Source organism: Musa acuminata, chromosome BXJ2-5 (genome assembly GCF_036884655.1).
Source record: "Musa acuminata AAA Group cultivar baxijiao chromosome BXJ2-5, Cavendish_Baxijiao_AAA, whole genome shotgun sequence".
In the NCBI taxonomy this organism is placed as follows: Eukaryota; Viridiplantae; Streptophyta; class Magnoliopsida; order Zingiberales; family Musaceae; genus Musa; species Musa acuminata.
The window spans coordinates 32,076,404-32,099,981 of record NC_088342.1 but is presented as its reverse complement, the minus strand read 5'-3'; the positions used below and the strand labels follow the sequence as shown (position 1 = coordinate 32,099,981).

General features: G+C 36.1%; 1 protein-coding gene across 1 annotated transcript; it reads right to left on the bottom strand.

Annotated features, from left to right (window-relative positions):
- Positions 1 to 1,009: 1,009 nt before the first annotated feature.
- Positions 1,010 to 18,992, bottom strand: LOC135586669 (uncharacterized protein At3g49140-like). Its single transcript, XM_065109151.1, has 11 exons — positions 18,653 to 18,992; positions 18,428 to 18,590; positions 17,152 to 17,254; positions 16,962 to 17,029; positions 16,732 to 16,860; positions 16,529 to 16,651; positions 16,259 to 16,379; positions 16,034 to 16,128; positions 15,215 to 15,367; positions 2,558 to 2,653; positions 1,010 to 1,526 (listed from the first exon to the last, which is right to left on the bottom strand). The coding sequence occupies exons 1-11, from the start codon at positions 18,817 to 18,819 to the stop codon at positions 1,419 to 1,421; spliced, it is 1,326 nt and encodes a 441-aa protein (XP_064965223.1). The 5' UTR covers positions 18,820 to 18,992; the 3' UTR covers positions 1,010 to 1,418.
- Between the last annotated feature and the right edge of the window lie 4,586 nt (positions 18,993 to 23,578).

Below are 23,578 nucleotides of genomic sequence, written 5' to 3'. Positions count from 1 at the left end.
GGTGATGAAGAGGACAGAGGAAGGAAGAGAGAGAGAGAGAGAGAGAGAGAGAGTGAGAGAGAGAGCGGGAGAGAGCGAGCGAGAGAGGAGGGCATTTTGTAACTCGCCATTCAAAGTTCGATGAATGGCGAGTTAGCGGTTGTAGGATTTTGTAAGTAAATAAAATAAGTAAAAAGAGGGTGATTGTCCGACAAAATAATCCTTTTTTTTTGGGATGACATCTCATTTCATAATTTTCACAATCACTCTTTATTTTAAAATCTAAAAAATATCCCAAAAAGCTCTTATGCACTATTTTACCTAAATCCAAAATAAAATTTGTCAATTGTTCACAGTATTTTATTTTAAAAATACTATTAATATTCTTATTTTAAAAATATTATATAATATTTTTATTTCAAAAACATTGACATCAATATTTAGTTCAAAAACACTATAACTTTATAATCTTATAAAAGTATAATAAGACTAGTTAAAAAATAGTATATAATATTTTTAAATATTATATAATATTTTATGGATAAAAATTAATCCACAAAACATTATAAACAGTTGTCGAAATTTTTTTTTGATTTGGACGAAAAAAATGATAACTTTTTGAAGAACTATTATTGAAAATTTTAAAGTAGGAGATGACTGTTTAGAAATTATAAAAAGGGATACCATTCAAAAAAAAAAAAAACCAAATCTAAGTTATTTTCTCAAGCAATTACCCCAATAGAAAATTATACTCGTCTAATGATTATTTTATATTTTAAAAAAAATATATTTTTTTAATTTAAATATTTATTTTTTAAAAAAAATATTATATCAAATAATTTGCATGACAATCACTGGTGCAACAATATGCTAACCAACTTGGATGTCTCACTCAATTCAAGTATTACTCAAAATATATATACTAAATTGTTAGTGAGACAAGAGTGTAATTTGGATGTAGACCTAATATCACAAGGAATTCGAAATGAAACCACACAGTTTCATTAAAAAAAACATCTTTATCAAGTGGTAGTTGAAAAAATATATATTTTGTTGATCAAATAGGATGCAGACGTGCCCAAATGCATGGGACTGTTTCCATTGTTCAACATTACACATCATGACAAATAATGGCCAACTCAAAAACAAAAACAAAAAAGAAGTCCCAGTTTGCCTAGAAAATGGATCCTCCTTCGCTACAGTTCTTGCTGACTACCGGATGAAATTAGAACGTCCACATGCAAGTTGAGACTGAGGCATAGACAGCCAAGTTACTACATATGCAGTAAAAGGCCTAAATTTCATACATAGAAGCAGACGATGCATCATCAGAGGGAGCAACATTGGCTCTTATAGATTAGGAAAACATATAACAGAACTCGCTGCTGCTGTCGATCCCCACACAGCCCCGCTGCAAGATTCAACTGCAAAAGCATGGATCAAATGTGTCGACTGTCGACTCCCTGATGAGCTTGTTGCCATGTCTGCTGAAGCCTCGGAAAGAGAAGATCATGGAGCTGTCTTTCCGCGCCAAACTCTGATGTGGCCTAAGAATATAGAGTGAAATGATGAGTTGCCATTCTGTAGTAAACTCTGATGTGGGCAACATATATATAGTTGACATAAATCCTGAACAATCTATCACAAATAGATGATCAAGCACAGTGAAGAAGATAATTCGAATGCAAACATACAGATAGTTATAATTTTGATTACACTAAACATTGGTTTCTGATAAACCTCAAAAAGCTGAACTTACCCAAAAGTTTTCTCAATGTGAATATTTAGGTAGTATGTCAACCATGACATTGATGTTTGGAGAAAAGTACTGCAATTCCAAAACATTATCTAAAAAGGAATTTTTACATTTCCTTACTTGTATTTACTTTACCTAAAATTAATACATCTGTGATGATCAAATGCATCGGACTCACAATGGAATATATCACCATCTTCAAATTACAAGTGTAAATTTTTTAAATCTGTTATAAGATACAATAGTAATTATTTATTGCATTAATATTTTTGTTGTGTATGACTAATATTTATTTTTTAACAAATATGAACATTTTTTTATGATTTATTATTTAAATTATTTTTATTGTTATATCTTATATATTTTTAATTTTACATTTTGATTTCATATAGATTTTTACATAGTTGGATAGATATGAAATAAAAAAGTAGACTTATATTTTAACATATAATAGACTTCTATTTTTTTTCTAAATGTATGTATGTATGTATGTATGTATGTATGTATGTATGTATAATTTTTCAATGAATACCAATTTCATTTTGACTATCCTACCAATCCAATCGCGTCATTCCTAATAAAGTACCAGTAGCCATCTTACAAACTATACAGTATACATCATATCACAAACCACAATTCCAATGTTTGCAGACACATGAACTGCTCTCATTCTTTAAGTATGGGCTATGGCCAACTGTCCTAAGAAAAATCAGACAAATTACTATAATTGATCTTGCTCCTATGTTCATCATCAGACAAAAGCTCTAATAACATTGAGTTTGGACTTGCAAAATCATATCAACAATTTGAGCAAAGACTTACTTGTGTGCCAAATGCAAATCTTAGAGTTTGGACTTGCCTTCCTGAGCAAATTCTCAAGTCAAAACCAAGACTGTCCACCCCAATTACAACAGCCTCCTGATAAAGAACATGTGAGATATCTCCTAGTGGTTGAATCAAGATGCTTCAGAAGTAGCTTAAATGCCATGCAATGGGTATTGATTGGAGCTCATGCATGTTTAGGTTTCCAAACAGAGGAAAATTTGACTATAATAAATCTACATAGACATATAAATTCAACTGTGAAAACCAAATCCAGCATAAGGTATGGAGTTTTGATACTACTTATTGCTGAAATAAATAATGTTAAGTTACATGAATCTTATTAAACTAGATTTGTTGAATGCATCAAGAGCTGATGCAACTCAATAGCTAACAACCACTGCTCATTTATCCTAAAACAAGCAGTCCTAGCTTATGCACTTAATTTCTTACAAGGTTGATCAGGTTGCTCCTTGGAATTCAGTGGCACAGACCTAAAATTTTGCTTTATGCAGGCACAGGACTGTACCAAATTGAATTTAGTGTAATCAGTTAGCAATTGCACAAGAGAGCATCAAAACCAATATAGTATAGAATTTAAAGCGACTTTTATATTCTTCAGTAATCATAAATTACTCCTTTCAAGGATACAACAGTTCGACCCAAATGAGTATACTAAAATTCTATCAAGATTTTAGAGTTCCCAGATGACTCTAATTATTCTGTGTTGCTAATTAAACTTCATTATTTGGTTCTTGAAAATACTAAAAAATTAATCATTCATGCTTGAAAGGTTGTCCTAATCCTACCAATATATATATCACATCTTGTAAGCCTTAGAAGCATAAAGTGATCTAAAATCAAGTATTATTTATTGACAACTCTTGTCCTTCTCAAACAACTTCTCTTCGGTAGATTTCCTAGAGTGGTGAGTTCTTAAGCCTTTTATCTCTAGTTAAACCTTTGAGTAGTGATATATATATCCCATGAGTATTTTAGTGGGTGGTGAGTTTATTTACCTTTCACTCAATCCATTCCACTCCTCCAATTGCATCATCAATTACCATATAAACTTTTGCTCTAGCTCCCCAATTTCAAATCCCCTTAGTTGCTGCTTGACAGAATGAATCTTGATGTCATGACAAAATTGCTGATTTTCGATCTAGGTGATAAGGGTTCCAATCTAACATGAAATATCTTTGCTTGCAGGAGTAAGATTGCTTATGTTGATATTCCCTAGACCATGCACTAGTAGGAACCTTCTGCACTTGGTCACCTTTGGCAGGACTATGCAATAAGGACTACTTCAGCAGAATCAATTACTTTCCCATAATTCTTCAACATAATTTATTTATCATCATTTAATAATTAAAACATAAATTTGTGTTTTTCTTGGTCAGCTTCAAAAGTATGCACTTTACACACGTTTTTCCCTACTTTCTAATTTTTCTTCTTAAAAATAACTTAACAACTCTATATCTCTTGTAATTAAATGGAAGAATATAGCACTGGAGAAACAAATTAAGATCTATTGTTTTATAGATACAACCAAGTTCCACTTAGAACGAATTTAATAACATATCCAGCTATAAGAGTCATAAGGAAAAAGTCAGAAACTGACATGTAACTGCTCTATCAAATGTTTATTCCAACAAATTTCTCTCAGTTCTTTAACTCTGGTACAGGATATAACAGAGTTCCAATATGTTCAGTCAACAGTCTGGGGGAGTAGTAGTAAGGTTGGGTGTATTCATGTTTCCTAGACTGTGGGAGCCACCCTTGCCAATGCTGAGCAATAAGGATTACTTTACCAGAATTAGTTAGTTCCCCATCATTCGTCTTTAACAATGTAGTTCATTTAGCAAATCTTTTGAGAATTTAATTATACTTGCTTTGTCAGCTTAATTATTATGCATTATTAACAGTATTTAAACTTCATTTCTACAGTGTTTAAAAATAAGAATATAACACTGGAGTACACCGCACTATCCTCATGGAGAAGGACGAAGAACGAAGAAGAGAAGAATTGTACACCGACTTGTTGGTCAAATATGAGATATAGAGCAGTCCACCTCCAACAACCCTAATCATACCTCCCTATGATCTTGGTATTTGCACTCGAAAGATTCATCTTTGTGGTTCGGCCATTATCTACCTGTGTCCAAGGCTTTCATCCAATACAAATTCGGTACACGCACGAAAGATCATATGCAAATTCAATGCATATAAATTCGATACTATGAAATTCATTCCCTGAATCCATAGTCCTTCTTGTTGTCATGTTATTCATCAAAGTGAAGCTCCCAGTAGCTCTCATCATCCCTCCGAATGATTGTCTCTCACAGGACTTTCTCGTGTATGTTGCATTGCCTTGAACTGTTCCACCACAATCCATTGCACCGTATTGCCTCTTGGTGATGTCTACATTGCACTCTGATCTTGGTATAGTCAATAGTGAACTCTGACTGTGATCTCTCCTTGTATGGCCTCTGTCGACACATTATAGGGCCTCTATCACCTTCAATTGTATTCGTTCTTTTGGAAATCACTATTCGTCCACTTGCACTTAGCTCACTCACGGACGAAGCACAGCTCTGGGTCAGTTTGTTGTCCAACAACTCTTTAACTCCCCCAAAATTGCCGAAAATTGGTGTGTCATTGTTTGGATCCTAGACCTCTACCCTAGCATAATCTCGCGCTTGCTTCTCCTATGACAACTCAAATAGCAGCACTTTGGCATATTCCTCCAAAGCATTCGTCGCCTTGTACCCTATGCCAAGGCCTTCAACTCCAACTCCAACTCCAACTCCAACACTACAAGTTGAGACAACCTTCTGCTTTAGTCTGTCTATTAATCGTCTCGCTAAAATAAGGTGCATGTGTCTTAAAGCCCCCCTTTGACTTTAGCACCATGCAAGATGAGTTTGCTACAATATAAAAAAAAATTGAGGAACAATATGATTTCACTCCTACCTCCACAAGAGTTAATGTCCTTGACCTCTATCCAAGAAAAGCTCCATGAAGTTGGTGCGTTTGTTTCATGTTCTAACTTCTAAGCCAACTCCGCTCATATAGCTTGGGTATTTCACTAAGTCCCACCCAAGTTGCTCTGCTCCTCAGTTTGCATTGAGATATGTGTTGGGTTAGGTCACTCCAATGTGGAGAAAGCTCAACAATAAATGTTTTGGCCCATGTACTTAAACCCATTAAGGTTACATTTTGAGACACTCATGATACACAACTCAATTTCGCAGCAGACAACATAGAGAGAAATTTTTTTGGGTTTTCCTAAAATTCGTCCAGCCATCTTTCTCCGGAGATCGGACAGTGAATTTTTTGTCGGATTGTGCTGATTTGGTGGAGATATTCTAGGCTCAGTGATCTTCATTCTGAACGGTGGAGATCTGGTTTGGAGGTCTTCTTCATAGGGTGTTGGCTTCTTGAATAGTAGCTGTACACTGATTGTTCTGTCACTGATTAGTTTACTTCGACTCCTTGCTGGGCAGCATTCAACCGATGGATTTGGCTGAAATTTTGTCAGCAGGTATAAGGCTTCTGGTTATGCATTCTGAATGGTGAAGATCAGGTTTGGAGGTTTTCTTAAGTATCTCTTTTTGCTGCTTCAACGAAGACTATGCTGCTGGTTTTCTACTTCGAATAGTTTCATCTCATTCAGCATTTGAACTGTCATTTGTGGTGTGATTTGGCTGATTTTTTGTGAGCATGTTCTAGACTAGTGTTTCTTAAAATCTGAATGGTGGAGATTGTGTTTGGATGTGGTAAACACTTTCTGATACTTAACAATAGCTACCCTATGTGATTTCTATCTCTTTTTAATGAGTATTTGAGTTGTGGGTTTTGAATTTGTTGTGAAACAAATTTGTTTGTGGATCTTTGCTGTTGTGAACAATATTTTCATAGTGGAGATTTTGATTTAGATTAGGAGAGGCCCCGTGGTTTTTATCCTTCACATTAAAGGCGTTTTCCACGTAAAAAATTATCGGTATTCTTGTGTGCTTGATTGTGATTTAATTGTTCATTGCTCATGTACTCAAGATACTGCTCCTAATATATTCATACAAGTGGGGAGGAAAGATTTTGATAATTAATTGTTTATATCCGCATATATTTTTTATCCATTTTTCCCAACAAAGTGGTATCAGAACTTGGTTATTGTTGTTTTTTACTAGTTTGAATTATGAAGGCTAATTTAGGTAGAATGGTCTGTTTGGATGGCACAAACTATCACAAATGGAAAGAAAAGATAAGAGATCTTCTCTTTGTGAAAAAGCTGCATTTACCTATGTTCTTATCTCAAAAACCCGAGTCTAAAAATGATGAAGAGTGGGATTTTGAGCATCAACAAGTTTATGGCTTTATTCGGCAATGAGTAGAAGATAATGTCTTGAATCACATTGTTAATGAGACAAAAGCAAATGTGTTGTGGCATAAACTTGAGACTTTGTATGCTTCAAGAATTGGCAATCATAAACTATTTTTACTTAAACAAGATATGCGCTTACAGTTTAAAGAAGGTAGCTCCATTTCTGATCACTTGAATGAATTTCAAGTTTGTTTTGATCAGTTGTCTGGCATGTGTATAAAGTTTGAAGAAGAGGTACTTGGACTTTGGTTGCTTAATACTCTACCTGATGATTGGTATCAGAGCTTGGTTATTGTTGTTTTTTACTTGTTTGAATTATGGAGGCTAATTTGGGTAGAATGGTCTGTTTGGTTAGCACAAACTATCACAAATAGAAAGGAAAGATGAGAGATCTTCTCTTTGTAAAAAAGTTGCATTTACTTGTGTTCTTATCTCAAAAACCCAAGTCTAAAAATGATGAAGAGTGGGATTTTGAGCATCAACAAGTTTGTGGCTTTATTCGGCAATGGGTAGAAGATAATGTCTTGAATCACATTGTTAATGAGACAAAAGCAAATGTGTTGTGACATAAACTTCAGACTTTGTATGCTTCAAGAACCGGCAATAATAAACTATTTTTGCTTAAACAAGCTATACACTTGCAGTTTAAAGAAGGTAACTCCATTTCTGATCACTTGAATGAATTTCAAGGTTGTTTTGATCAGTTGTCTAGCATGGGTATAAAGTTTGAAGAAGAGGTACTTGGACTTTGGTTGCTTAATATTCTACTTGATGATTGGGAGAGTTTTCGGGTATCTTTGATAAACTCTGCTCCCGGTGGTACTTTGACTATGGAGTACGTGAAAAGTGGTGTTTTGAATGAAGAAATGAGAAGAACTCTGGATACATCTAAATCACACTAAGAGGTTTTGGTTATTGAGAATAGGGGGAGAAGCAAGAACAAGGGTCGAGATCAGAACAGAAAAGACAGTAGTAAAAGCAGGAGCAAATCAAAGTCAAAGTACAAGATTCTTGAATGTCATTACTGTGGTAAGACAGGGCACATCAAGAAATATTGTTTCAGGTAGAAAAAGGAGAATAAAGATAAGGGCAGCAACAACAAGCAAGATAAAAAGGCTAATGAAAGTGACAATGATCGTGTTTCCACTACTTCTGATGATCTTACTACTGTTTATTGTGCAGAGGACATCAACTTTACTAAGAATGAAACCAGTTGGGTCTTTGACAGTGGTGCTGCCTACCATGTTACATCAAGGAAGGACTTCTTTACTTCTTATACTCTAGGTGATTTTGGAGTTATGAAAATGGGCAATGATGGAGTATCAAAGGTTATAAGCACTGGAACTGTTTGTTTAGAGACTGACATTGGGACAAAGCTTGTTCTCAAGAATGTCAGACATGCACCAGATGTTCGACTGCACTTGATCTCTACAGGGAGGCTTGATGATGATGGTTATTGTGGCTCTTTTGGTGATAATCAGTGGAAAATCACTAAAGGCTCTATAATTGTAACTCTACCAAAGAAGTCTTGTGGCTTGTATTGGTTGGAGGCTTCAGTTAATACTGATCATGTTAATGCAGTTGAGAGTGTTGACTCTTCAGATTTATGACACAGAAGGTTGAGTCACATCAGTGTGAAGAGACTTGACTGTCTAGCTAAGAAGAATATGCTTTCAGGGTTAAAAGGTGCAAATCTAGACAGGTGTGTTCATTGTTTGGCTGGGAAACAGAAAAGAGTTTCTTTTAAGCATTATCTTCCTTCCAGGAAAATTGAGCTACTTAGAATTGGTACACTCAGATGTTTGTGGTCCTTTGAAGGTAAGATCATTTGGTGGTGTACTTTACTTTGTGACATTTATTGATGATCATTCCAGGAAACTTTGGGTCCATGTTTTGAAGTCAAAGGATCAAGTCCTTGATGCATTCAAGGAATATCAAGCTTCTGTTAAGAGAGAAACAAGGAAGAAATTAAAATGCATCTGCACTAATAATGGCGGAGAATATTGTGGGCCCTTTGATGCATATTGTAGGAAGCAAGGTATCATGCATCAGAAGACACCTCTTAAGACTCCTCAATTGAATGGCCTTGCAGAAAAGATTAACAGAACATTGATGAAGAGAATCAGATGTGTGCTTACAGAAGCAAAATTGCCTAATTCTTTTTGGGGTGAGGCCTTGTACACTGTTGCTCATGTTATTAATCTAACCTCTATTGTTGCTTTGCAGAATGATGTTCTTGACAGGGTGTGATATGGTAGAGATGTTTCCTACGACCACCTGCATGTATTTGGTTGTAAATGTTTTGTACATGTTCCTAAAGATGAGAGATCCAAGTTAGATTCCAAGACGAGGTAGTGTATCTTCATTGGGTATGGCTGAGATGAGTTTGGCTACAGATGTTATGACCCAGTTGTAAAGAAGCTTGTCAGAAGCTGTGATGTGGTTTTTGCAGAGGATTAGACTCTTGAAGATATTGGCAATACAAAAAAGATAGAGCCTCAAAGGAATGATGGTTTGATTGATTTGGATCCTACTCCTATAGTTAATTGGGGTGATGTACAAAATCATGATTGGCATGATCAAGATGAACATAAAGTTAGATCAGGTGGATACTCTTGCTGATGAAATGGTTGAAAATGAACTGCCTGAAGCTGCTCTTAGAAGGTCTACTAGAGACCGAATGCCTTCCACTCGGTACTCACCTAATGATTATGTTCTCTTGACAGATGGTGAGGTGCCAGAATGCTATGAAGAGGATACTGAGAGCGAGTAAAAGGACAAATGGGCTGCTGCAATGAAAGAAGAAATGCAGTCTTTGTATGACAACCACACCTTTGAATTGGTCAAACTTTCTAAAGACAGAAAAGCCTTGAAGAACCGATGGATTTACAGGGTGAAGCATGAAGAGAATTCTTCTGGTCCACGATACAAAGCTACATCGGTGGTTAAAGGCTACAGTCAGAAGAAAGGCATTGATTTTGGAGAGATTTTCTCACCTATGATGAAAATATCCTCAATTCGAGTTACTGCAAGTCTTGATTTGGAAGTTGAGCAAATGGATGTAAAAACGGCTTTTTCTCCATGGTGACTTAGAGGAGAAAATTTACATGGAGCAGCCTGAAGGTTTTATAGTGAAAGGAAAAAAGAATTATGTCTGCAAATTGAGAAAAAGCTTGTATGGTTTGAAACAAGCACCTAGGCAGTGGTATAAGAAGTTTGAATATGTTATGGTTCAACAGGGCTAAAAGAAGACTACTTCTGACAATTGTGTTTTTGTGCAGAAATTCTCTGATAATGACTTTGTTATATTCTTGTTGTATGTTGATGGCATGCTTATTATAGGTCCTAACTTCTCCAAGATTGACAGTTTGAAGAAAGAGTTGAGTAAGTCTTTTGCTATGAAAGACTTAGGGCCAGCCAAGCTTATTCTTGGGATTAAAGTTATCCGTGACAGAAAATGCAAGAAGTTGTGGCTATCTCAAGAAAAATACATTGAAAAGGTGCTACAATGATTCAACATGGATAAAGCTAAAACTGTTAGTACACCTCTTTCTCCATCCTTTAGAATGAGTGTCAAACAGTCTCCTTCAAATGAGAAAGAGACAAAATACATACAAAAAGTTCCATGTGCATCTGCAGTTGGCAATTTGATGTATGCAATGGTTTGCATTAGACCAGACATAACTCATACAGTTGGTGTGGTGAGTAGATTTTTATCTAATCGAGGCAAAAAGCATTGGAATGCAGTGAAATGGATTTTGAGATATCTCCGGGGTACTTCTAGTTTGAAGCTTTGCTTTGGGTCTAATAAACCTATTCTTATGGGCTATACAGATTTTGATTTTGCAAGATATATTGATTCTCGAAAGTCTACTTCTGGTTATATGATTACCTTTGTAGGGGGAGCTATGGCATGACAATCCAGGTTGTAAAAATGCATTGCATCATCCACTATGGAGGCTGAGTTTATTGCAGCTACAAAGGCTTGCAAGGAGTTGCTTTGGATGAAAAAATTTATGAATGAGCTTGGATTCACAATTTCACACAAAGGAGGTATGTCTTATACTATGATAGTCAGAGTGCAATTCATTTTAGTAAGAATCCCACTTTTCGTAGTAAATCAAAACATATTGATGTGAGGTATCATTGGATACGAGATGTTTTGGATTCTAAGCTGCTTGAACTTAAGAAAACACATACTGATGATAATAGCTCTGATATGTTCACTAAAGTTTTACCAAAACCAATGTTTGAGACTTGTCGGTTGGTTACCGGTTTGGCAAATTTCTCCACATAGTCATGAGGGGGAGAATTGTTGAGTTAGGTCACTCCAATGTGGAGAAAGCCCAACAATAAATGTTTTGGCCCATGTACTTAAACCCATTAAGGTTACATTTTGAGACACTCATGATACACAACTCAATTTCACAGCAACCACTATAGAGAGAGAAAATTTTCTGGGTTTTTCTTAACTTCGTCCAGCCATCTTTCTTCAACGATCGGACGGTGAGATTTTTGTCGGATCGTGCTGATTTTTGGTGTGATATTCTAGGCTCAGTGATCTTCATTCTAAATGGTGGAGATCTAGTTTGGAGGTCTTCTTCATAGGATTTTGGCTTCTTGAATAGCAGCTGTTCACTAATTGTTCTATCACTAATCAGGTTACTTCAACTCCTTGCAATGCAGTATTCAACCGTTGGATTTGGCTGAAATTTTGTCGGCAGGTATAAGGCTTCTGGTTGTGCATTCTGAACGGTGAAGATCATGTTTGGAGGTTTTTTTAAATATCTCTTTTTGCTGCTTCAACGAAGACTATGCTGTTGGTTTTCTGCTTCGAACAGTTTCATCTCATTCAGCATTTGGACTGTCATTTGTGGTTCGATTTGGCTGATTTTGGTGAGCATGTTCTACACTAGTGTTTCTTTAATCTGAATGGCGAAGATTGCGGTTGGATGTGGTAAGCACTTTCTCATACTTAACAATAACTACCCTTTGTGATTTCTATCTCTGTTTAACGAGTATTTGAGTTGTGGGTTTTGAATTTGTTGTAGAACACATTCGTTTGTGGATCTTTGCTACTGTGAACAATATTTTCATAGTGGAGATTTTGATTTGGACTAGGAGAGGTCCCATGGTTTTTATTCTTCACGTTGAAGGAGTTTTCCACAAAAAAAATTGTCGGTATTCTTGTGTGCTTGATTGTGATTTAATTGTTTATTGCTCATATACTCAAGATAGTACTCCTAACATATTCATACAAGGGAGGAAAATTTTGGATAATTAATTGTCTGTATCCGCATATATTTTTTATCCATTTTTCCCAACAATATGGTGGTTTGTGTCTACCATTCCATGAGTCAACCCTTTGTTGAGCCTAATATTCTCCTCATGAGCTCCAAGTGTGCCTTCGGTTGGTCCTCTACTTGATCTTGTAATGTGTCCACCAACCCATTACCTCTAGTGATATCATATAATAACTCCTTGCCACTTGCTCGATTCTTGTGCCCTTTAAGCATTACGAAGCTTCCATCCTGAAGTACCTCCCTCAGCATGTGTGGTTCACTACACATGAATCCTCTGCTAGAAAAATAGGACTTTCCCCTAGATACCTATCCCATTAAAGCAACTTCCTCTTTGTAGGCTTCCGTCTTGAAGGTTCAAAGACTATCATCTCCTTGGACTACTCTGTCTGCCAAGACACAACACTGCATTGTTTCGTCACCACAAACACACTTGTTAGACTGCAACTCTTTGCCAATGTAGCTCTCAAGGGCTATCAACATGCTAAACCTACTGCATAGTTTACTGTCTCACGGACATATCCTTTTCCCTCGAGCCGAAGAAAAGGTTCTTAAGCTCCATAGCATTGAATTTCAATAGCCTTGGGATGACCACAAACACCCTTAGTTTCATTGCATAAGTACCGAATTCTTGGAGTCGACAATTTCCCTCGCCTTCGCGAGCCTTGTACAAACTCTTTCAGTCGTCGAGCAACCCCTACTTGCAAGGTCTCATCCTTTGCCAAGCACCCCTGCTTGCATTGAGTACCATCAAATTAGGTTGATAAGGTCGAGTTGTGGCTTGAACTCGGCCATCCTAACCTTTGTGTACTACAAGTTCTTCCAACTCACTTGTCCTCGTAGTGTCTCTCGTGTGAAAGGTTAGTCATTCCTTTGAATGTCAATTTCAAATGCTCACTCCTTTAAGTGACTCATTTCCCTGCATCCCAAACCGATCGTGCATGCTAGCTGCCCTCCATGCAATTATGCTAGGTCCTTCAAATTAATAATGTCAAGTGTTTCTTAGTGTGTTTGTCCCGCTTTGATACCATTTATCATGGACTTAACTGATTTGCCTAAGTCGTACGGCACCCTACGTACTCGTCGATAAAGGATCAGTGTCCCTTTAATCTCATAGGGTTTCCATAAGGATCTGCAAAAGAGAAAATGGGTTGGTGGAAGCATTAACTCAAGATCCCACGAGCGTCAACTCAGGATTTCAACAAACATTTGATAGGAGAATTCAACGCAGTCCGTACGACAACCACACACAAGCTACATTTATAAGCCATAAAAAACCACAAAACCCAACCAAAATTGGACTATCAAGCCTATTGCAAGCCCCTTGGATGTTTTTGTTAGGACCCTTTTTCTTAGCTTTTGAATAATGTTTATTGAGTCTGTTTAGTCCAGTTGTTTATTGAGTCGGTTTGGTTCAGTTAGAGTCAAGTAGAGGTTTATTTAATATTTATTTATTATTAGAATTCAAGTCCTGATGGACTCTGGGTAGAACTCTATAAATAGGGATGTAACTGCTTCTTTTCAGTTATCTATGAAAAATATTATTCTTTCTTTTGACAAACCCTAGGAGGTCGATCCCCTCGAAGCGATCAAGGAGGGTCGATCCCCTTGAAGCGATCAAGGAGGCCGATCCCCTCGAAGAGATCAAGGAGGCCGATCCCCTCGAAGTGATCATCCCCTTTCTCTTCTTATTTTTTACAATAAAACTTTAGGTTCTTATCATTTGGTATCAGAGCGACGATAAGACTTTAGGGTCTTATCATTTGGTATCAGAGCCTATGATAAGACTTTAGGGTCTTATCATTTGGTATTAGAGTCTACGATAAGATTTTAGGGTCTTATCAGTTTTCTAAAGTATGAACAAACTAAAAAGCATGGACATTACATCAAACACGTTCCCTACAAACTATGTCACCCTTGATGACATCGAACAGCAGCGATAGCGGGATCGACGTCAAGAGAAGAGGGCTCACATTTGTGAAACCTAATTGTTGTTTTAGGTTTTTTTTCATACTGAGTTGAATCGGACCACTCGAAACATGGGCTATTTATGTATCATTCAACATTCTGGCCTATACATACTACTCGTTTTGTATAGTTTCGAGCAAGGTATGCAGTTTCTAATAATACCGTCCATACCGGGCGATAGATACCGGTCCATCAGCTGATCGGTACACGGACCACCCATTACCGGACGGGATAGTGTATATATATATATATAAACGAGGCGATGCGACGACATCACCCCGCGTGGGAGAAGGAAAAGGCGATATCGCCGAGGCGATGCGACGTCACCTTATATATATATATATATATATATATATATATATATATATATAATCTTTTATATATAAATATATATTTATTAATTTATATATATATATATATATAAACAAGGCGACGTCATCGAATTATATATATATATACCAAGCGGTATACCGAACGGTATACCACTCGGTATACAGTATCGTACTGTACCGAGCGAATATCAAAACTCCGGTACGGTACGATATTTCAATCCTTGGTTTCGAGTGATATAGTAGTCCTTGCTTTAAAGGATGAATCTAATACCATGTCCAACTGCCACGGTCATAAGGAAAAAGTCACAAACTTTAACATGCAATGGCATGTTGCACTACTGCTTATTCTAACAAATTTCTCTTGGTTCCTTAATTCTTATGTATATATACAAAGTTCCAATACACTCACTCCATCTACCCTCATATTATTAAGTTCAAACTAACACAGAATGAATCATGTCAGAAAATCTTCTTTAGATTTGATAAACTTGCTATATGAACACTAAGCGATGAAAACACCACTAAAATTTATGCTAAATGATCATGTTACAAGCCACAGAGAAACAAAAGATAAATTAAAAAGCAAATAAGAAAACTAGAACAGTCATCAAGAACCTGATTTGGAATGAAATGCAGGCAGCAATAAGAAAAGGCAAATGGATTACCACAATACCTCCACATGAATACTCTTTTGCCTAATACATAGCAATTTAAGAGCTTGAGATATCTTTTCCCCACCAGCTTTTAAGCGAGATATGATGTTCACAGCAGAATGTGCAAGAACATCTGGTCGGGCTTCCCGAAAATTATGGATTTTTACTGTTGACTGTGAAGTAACATGATGAGAATAAATTCAATGAACATTAACCAAAGGAAGATAAATTGCAGATCTATCCCTCAAGTCATAAGCCCCAAAATGGTGACAAGAGAAGTGGAATAAAGTCTATGCCGACAGTGAGATTGAAAAACTACCAATACCATCTAGCAATAGGTCAAGGTTCGAATAAACAAGGCACAGGTTTGATAATATGTTTGAAACAATTAAAATGGCATTAATCAAGCACTCACAAAATCAGTGACAGTGATAATCCACAGTCATTTCAACATAATAGAGGCAGCTTAATAAAGTAAACTCCACAGTTGATGCATTCTAGCAACAAAGATTTAACTCTTGGTCCTATACTAGTTTTTGTAATCTATCAGACTGGTACGGTACCAGGATACCAGGTGATATACCAGCACATACTGTTCAGCATCGCTGAATAAGATAAAAAATATAGTATTGTACTAGTGTCAAGCTATTTGTTTCAGTACCGATACATAATTGTATCAGTAAATATATATGATCAAGATTTGAAACCTTGCAAACATGTCATCATGAAGTTGCATGTTCTACAGTTAGGACAAACAGATAAACTATAATTATCACAAGCCGATCAGTCTATTAAAAAAATATTTTCAAATCATTTAGAGAAAACATGCTAAGGCATGCCTGATTTCCGTATGCAGAGACTATCTGAATATTAAGCATCTCCAGTTTGTAAAATGTAGCTCCACTCTGCAGACTTTGATCCATATCAAATTCTCCTACATAAGAAAATACTGCTGAAAAATTGGAAAACAAAAGTACATAAAATAAAGATAAAGAATGTTTATGCTCATATATCATGCTTTAAATCAATTCTCAAAAGGTGGAAGTTGCATATATATTTTGTACCAGCATAAGGAAGCTTTTTGATATTTATGCTCTCTTCAGCAAAGGCAGGTCTCAAATGACCTTGGATGACAATGCTAGCAGGAGGCTGATCCATCCAGTCCAAATTAACATTTGATATAGACTAAGCAAGAAAAACCACCAAGAGTATTACACAGCCGAAGACAATGTTGCACATGCAAATAAAATAGGACTTTAGGTGAAGTGGTATGACCTTCACGGTGCAAAGTTTTCACATTAATTACTGAACAAGCATTAGAGATAACTGCATACCTCCTCCATTTTCTTAGCAAAATATATTGGATGACAAGACTGCATTGTTTCCAAATTTGTCCAATCACTTATATTCTCAGACGAGAGAAGTTGATCTACTTCGTCAAGAATAGCCATCACATCCTGCTAAGAAATGTCACATCTACATTAATTTGATATCAAAAAAGTAAAATAATTTAATAAATGTTGTCTTGTCTCCTCACCTCTTCGGATTCATCATCAATGTCATCTTCACTGCTTGAGATTTCTTCTACTTCAAATTCAAGATCACATGGCCCTAACACTTCCATCTCAGCTAGCATTTCTATATTGTCCAAGCCAATTATAACTTTCTGCACTGAAGATTAATATCAGTTGAAGCATTGCAAGCCTCAAATCTGAAGAAAAAGAATAAAAGGGAAGACAGAAAGGACCAATGAAGGAATTCAAGTACCACTAACTTATCATCTGTAACCAAACTTTGAAGAACTTCTTTCTCCTTATTCACCTCAAAATATATATCTGTTCAAAGTGCTACAGAAATTTCAAGAGTGTGGGGAAGAAGAAAAGGATACAAAAATAATTGGCTCTAAGAACAGTTATCAAGACAAACAAAAAAATAAAAGAAAATATTAACAGTGTACCTCCTTGTTCATCAGTTAGATAGGGAAATTCAGGCCAGATAATATTCTCATGGACTTGATCATCGATAAATCCTGAAAACATGACGGCTGCTTTGCTATTGACCTACACATAGCATGGTAATACACCATCAAAGGACAAAGTAAATTCTAAATTACCATTGTAGAAGCATATAACACCATATCATAGACGACCAAGTTCATTGTAGATGTCCAAGTGTTTGGGATATAACACTAAGTCCCAGCTTTAGGATGTGAATGTGTTTCCAGTTCAAAAGTAAGTTTTTCTGGTTCTTATAGAATTAGATAGATTTAGAAAAATTAGAAATATGAAGGAATTAAAGTATCCCTCGTTATTGTATAATTACTCTTCATAACTCAAAGTTTTGTACAAAACAGTAAAAACTAGGGAATACCATAGTGCAAGAAAGAGAAAATACAACTCTTTTTTATGCTATTTACCTTCACAACAATAGTATTAATATCAGTTGTTTGTCGTAGTTGGACATGGTATACATAACTATCCTAAGTTTGCTAAATTATTAATTTGTTCATGACAAATTATGTTTGCCAAATGACTTATCCTTACGTGTTTTGTGGGACTACTTACTACATATTAATATCAAATATTTACCGAAGCTTGCAGTATATGCACTGTCTTGTTTCCCAACTGTGATTTCTGAGTTAGCAATTTTTCTTTTCCAAAGCAAGTCTGAAATGCATATTATGTTTTTTTTCTAGTTGAGTATGGCAATATTTCTAGTACTAATGCTGATCCAACAGGAGTGTTGATTTAGAACCTCACAGTGTCAGTGTTTGCCTAGTGAAGAAAAGAAATATTTTAGCCTCAAACTCGGTCCTTATGTTTCTTACGTCCCTTTACAATTATCATAACAAGCATCTGGTACAATGTACGAGTTCGTAGGTTGTTTTTGTGCACATAGGCCTACAGGTCATGTAGAGTAGTCAAATTAAACTCCAAACTATATTTAAGAACCCTTTATAAGATAATATGGATGAAGTCAAATATAGAAACTATAAGCAGCACTTGAGATATTTTACGGATCCAACGAGTCCTTGGCATTCATCAGTGGCAGAGCAAAATTAGCATGAATTTTGAGCTACCAATACAGGCCAATAAGCTGAGTTCAGGAAGAAAAGAAGAGATAAAGCCAGTTAGATATAGTTTGCAAGCAATTTTCTTCTAAAACCAGGATTCATTATCTATAAATAAGCAAACATTCTGGTGAGCTCACCCTCTCAATAGCTTAATTGTTACCTCAATTATGGTTCTTGCGGTCTCGGCATCAGTGAGGCGCCTCTCCTCATCGTCACTGGAAGCAACTAGCTCTTCGATTTCCTCGAAAGGGTGGTATAGTGGCTTCGAGTTTCTTCTCAGCGAATCCGCATCCTCTAGCCCAGAACGGACTCTCGATTTCGTCCTGGCGAGGAGAATGGGCTCATGTAGGTGCTTCTATAGAGAAAGAAGGGGGCGAACAAGTACCTCGCGTGCTGAAGATCCCAAATTCCTCGTCCAAAGAACCTCTGGTTGCCACCGCCGACGCCACGGCTATAGCACTTGCGGCCGGCGCCCACGAGAAGCGACAGAGGTGACCGCAACGGCGAAGGCAGCAGACCATTTGCGAGGGCGAAGTCCATCATCGTCAACATCTGCCTCTTCTTCTTCTGTCTTCGGATTGGCCTCCGCCGGAGGCTATCCGCAACGATTTGGGAACGGACGGCCGAGCTGCGGCTGGCGATGAATCGGTGGTTGGACTTTGGGTGCGGAGTCGCGGAGCCCAAACGGATCCGTTAGAAGAAATGAGATCCGATTCCAGGACAGATCACGACCAAGCCAAAATACAAGTCCAGAATTAAAAAGGACATGATAAGCTGCCGCGTTTGACTTTATTGGGCGAATTCTTATAAAAAGCGTTTTTTAGTCTCCACCATTTCTAAAATTATCTGTCATTTTTTTAACTTAATAATAGAAATATTCTTGATTTGGCAGTCAGCTTATAAAAAGCTTTTCTAATATTGTTCTACGCAATAATAGAAAAAATTACAACATAGGTGCCAGCAAGCCAATCACGTAAGCCAATCACGTGAGTGATGACACGTATAACTTGATACATAATCATTTTGCTTATTATATTTTGGTATATATTACTTTATAACTATTATATATATATATATATATATATATATTGTGATGTCATTGGATTTGTGCAATAGGAATCAGATCGTGATGAGATCACGAAAATGAGATCGATTCACCTTTAAATACATATCCTAAATAATCCCGGTCATAGGTTATTCGAGAGGGACATCGTGATAACCGGATAGACTGGTGTGCTATATACTCATCCATATGATGGATGCAGCTGGTCTTATAGCTGCTCGTGTAGGGACACTAGGGATACAGTACAGGTGCTCATTGGAGAATGAGTTCACTGATTGATCCGCTTACGGAATGCTGGATGGTTGATGATGCCTTATTGTCAGACAATGATTCTATAGTCATAGTGGTATATCTTGTCCTTAGACTTGAGACACCAAGGATGTCCTATATAAGTGCTCCACTCTTTGATACTAGACTTATAGGTTTGGTTGTCCCAGATCTAGTACAGCTGGTCATTGAGAGTGCTAGTCGACCTTACGAGGGTTATTGAGTGTCAACATAGGATCATCCACTCTCGGCGTCATGAGAGGAATATCCCATGTGTTCTTGCTCAGACAAATCCCTGGCCAGGGTCATTCAGGTTGAGAGAGAAAGAGTTCTCCGGGAGAATCCGATTAGAGCGAGACTCGAGTAGAAACCGTATGGGTCTGATAGCACCATGCTCGATATACGGTCTCTGGAATATTAGATGGATGAGGGACTATAGATACACGGTAATTGAGGACAAACAGGTCCAATGGATTGGATTCCCCTGTATCGTCTAGGGACTATGGCGTAGTGGCCTAGTACGTCCGTAGTCGATGAGTCAAGTGAATTATTACAGAGATAATAATTCACTGAGTTAGAATGAGTTCTAACAGGTATGACTCATTGCCAGCTTGATATTTGGCCTAGAGGGTCACATATATATAGTAGGCATTGCGATGAGTAGAGGTTCGGATATGAGATATCCGACGGAGCCCTTGTCTTATTGGATATCCAATAAGCCCCTGAATGATTGGATCACATGGACGAGATCAAATAAGAGCCCATGAGAGATTATTGGATAGAGATCCACTAATCTAAAAGGCTTGAGTTATTGGATGCAGATCCAATACCTACTAGGCGAGGATCCATTAGGGTTTGATAGGGGACCTCTATAAATAAGAGATATTTAGAGCCTCATAGGCTAGAGTCTTTGCTTGGCTCTCCTATTCTCCTTCCCCTCTCCACCTCATAGAAAGCCTGGAGTCTTGAGGAGCGTCGTCGCAGCCCTACTGTGTGGATCGCCGCTAGAGAGGATGACGCTTAACCTCCTTCACTCTCTCCTAAGGATCTGCAAGGAAACAGGGATATACGATCTCCCTAGGTAACACAATCTATTCTATACGCAGTTTTTCAATTTCGCGGATTTTGTGCACCAATCTTTGCACGACGACGAACATCTCTTTGGGAATCGGGGATTTTGTTTTCTTGTTCTTCCGCTGCGCATGTGATGTCACCCCCAAAGATTTTCCCAACACTCTTCACCTTAGAGCAAGCCTAGAGTTTTGAGGAGTATCGTCGCAACCCTACTGTGTCGATCATCGCTAGAGAGGAGGGCGCTTAGCCTCTTTCACCCTCTCCTAGAGATCTGTAGGGATTCATGGATATACGATCTCTCTAGGTAACACAATCTATTCTATATGCAATTTTAAGTTTTGCGGATTTTTACGCACCAATCTTCACATGACGATGAACATATCTTTGAGAATTGGGGATTTTATTTTATGTTCTTTCGTTGTGCATGTGATGTCGCCCCCAAGATTTTTCAATAGGTGATATCGCCCAGTGTCAGTGCTGTAGGCGGTGGTACCACCAGTGCCCTAAAAATTGAGGATGAGATATTGAGAGGAGTGAGTGCTTGTAAAAGGTTGTCTCCTAAACTTATGAAAATGAGAAGGGGGTATAAGAAGGTGATTGGTCTTCGCCTATTGAAGAAAGACCGTTAGTGGATATCGTTAGCCTCAATAGAAGAGGAATCGGGAGTGGATGTAGATCACGATGACCGAACCATTATAGAATTGGTTTGCTGCTTTTTACTTTACTATTTACCTTTGCTGCAAATCATTTTACTTGCTCAGTGCTCTACTTCCTCATTACATGCATATGAAAGTGTTTCTTAAGTTAACATCTTTTCGATCGGTTTTCAACGAACGAATATTTTTCGAAATCGACGTTTTTATCGATGCACTAATTCACCCCTCCCCCCTCTTAGTGTCGACTCGTTTCTAACAAAAGAAAAAAAAATGCTATTGTAATCTCATGAGAACTCCTCTTAAAAATCTTAGTGTTGATGAAGTTTAAGAGAGGAGATAGTGGAAAGCGAGGAAGGAACACATCTCTGAGAGGTGTGTAGCCACTTCATCCGGGACCACTGCTAGAGAAGAGAACACAAGATTTCCTTCATCTGCGGATTAGGATACGTAAATCAGGGAGAGATATACGAGTTCCCTTTCTGAGATAGAAAAGTGCTATCTATGTCTATCTAAGTGCAATTCAAAGGTTTCTCGAAAACTTCACCCTTTTTTTCACCAGCATTTGACTTAATTATATTATTTTTGGGTTCAACCAAAAATAATGTAATTGGGTCAAGGCCTTGGTTATTTGAACCAAATTTTCAGAATAGGTTTATTATCTATTTATAAGCTCAAATGTTAAACAATATTATATGAAAGTTTCATATTTTTATTAAATTTATAAGAAATTTAAAAATAAAAAATTATTGTGTTCAAATACTGAAAAATAAAAATTTTGAAAAAAAATCCTAAAATAGAAAAATGATTTATGTCCATTTGAGTCAATTCAAGGGTTTCCTAAAATCCTCACCTTGTTTTGACCAAGATTTGCCCTATTATAAACCAAATTTTTACAATAAATTTTTTTACCTATTTATAAGCTCAAATGTGAAACAATATTTCATGGAAGCATTATATTTTTATCAAAATTATAAGAGATTGAAGAAATTTATTAAAATTCTAGTCTGTTCAAATGCTAAAAAAATTAAAAATATATAAAAAAAATTAAAAATAGAAAAGGTGATATTTATGTCCATCTGAGTGCAATTCGATCCCTCCTTGTTTTGACTAGGATTTAACCTCTTTACACTATTTTGGAGTTGGTCCACAAAAACATCTAAGTGTGTCAAGGCCTTTGTTTTTTTTCTACTGAACTTTTTAAATAGGTTTCTTGCATATTTATAAGCTCAAATACTAAACAACATTCCATGGAAGTATCATATTTTGTCAAAATTATAAGAAATTTTAAAAAATAAAAAAAATTAGTGTGATTAGACACTAAAAAATAGAAAACTATTAAATACATGGGATCTATATCTATATAGGTGCAATTCAAAAGTCTTTTGAAAATGTCATCTTGTTTTGACCAGGACTTAACCTAATTACACTGTTTTTGTGTTTGCACCAAAAATAATGTAAGCGGGTCAAGGCCTTGGTATTTTTGACCAAAATTTTAGAATATTTATCAAACCGATTTACAAGCTCACATGTTAAAAAACATTTAAAGGAAGTATTATATTTTGTCAAAATTAAAAGAAAATATAAAATTTATATAATATTTAGTGTTTAGATACTGGAAAAATAAAAAAATGAAATAAAATTCCTAAAATAGAAAAGTTGGATTTATGTCCAGCTGACTATAATTCAAAAGTTTCAATAAGGTTCCAACATATTTTTGATTAGGATTTGATCCAATTATATTATTGTTAGATTACCTAAAAAAATAGTGTGATTGGGTCAACATCTTGGTATTTCTAGACCAAATATTTAGAATAGGTATCGAGCCTATTTTGAAGCTCTTAAAAAATATTTCATGGAAGCATCATACTGTGTCAATTTTTTTTTCATATTTTCTAGATAAATTTATTTAAATTTTAAGGGTCAAAATTAGTTAAAAACTATTTTAAAAGACTAAAATAAAAAATAATGGTCGTATAAACCTCTCAAATTTAATTTTTTGCTATCTAAAATTTATATATTTTATTATTATTTCAAATATATATATATATATAAATACTATTGTTATATATTTTTTAATTTATAGGTATTTTTTAAATTTATTATTTATATTTTAGTATGTTTAAATATTTATAATTTTAAAAATTTATAATGTTATTATTTTTATTAATATAAATTGATATATTAATAAATTATTTAATATGATTTATTTTAAATCGATTCAAGTTTTGAGTTACTTCAATTGAGTGATTTG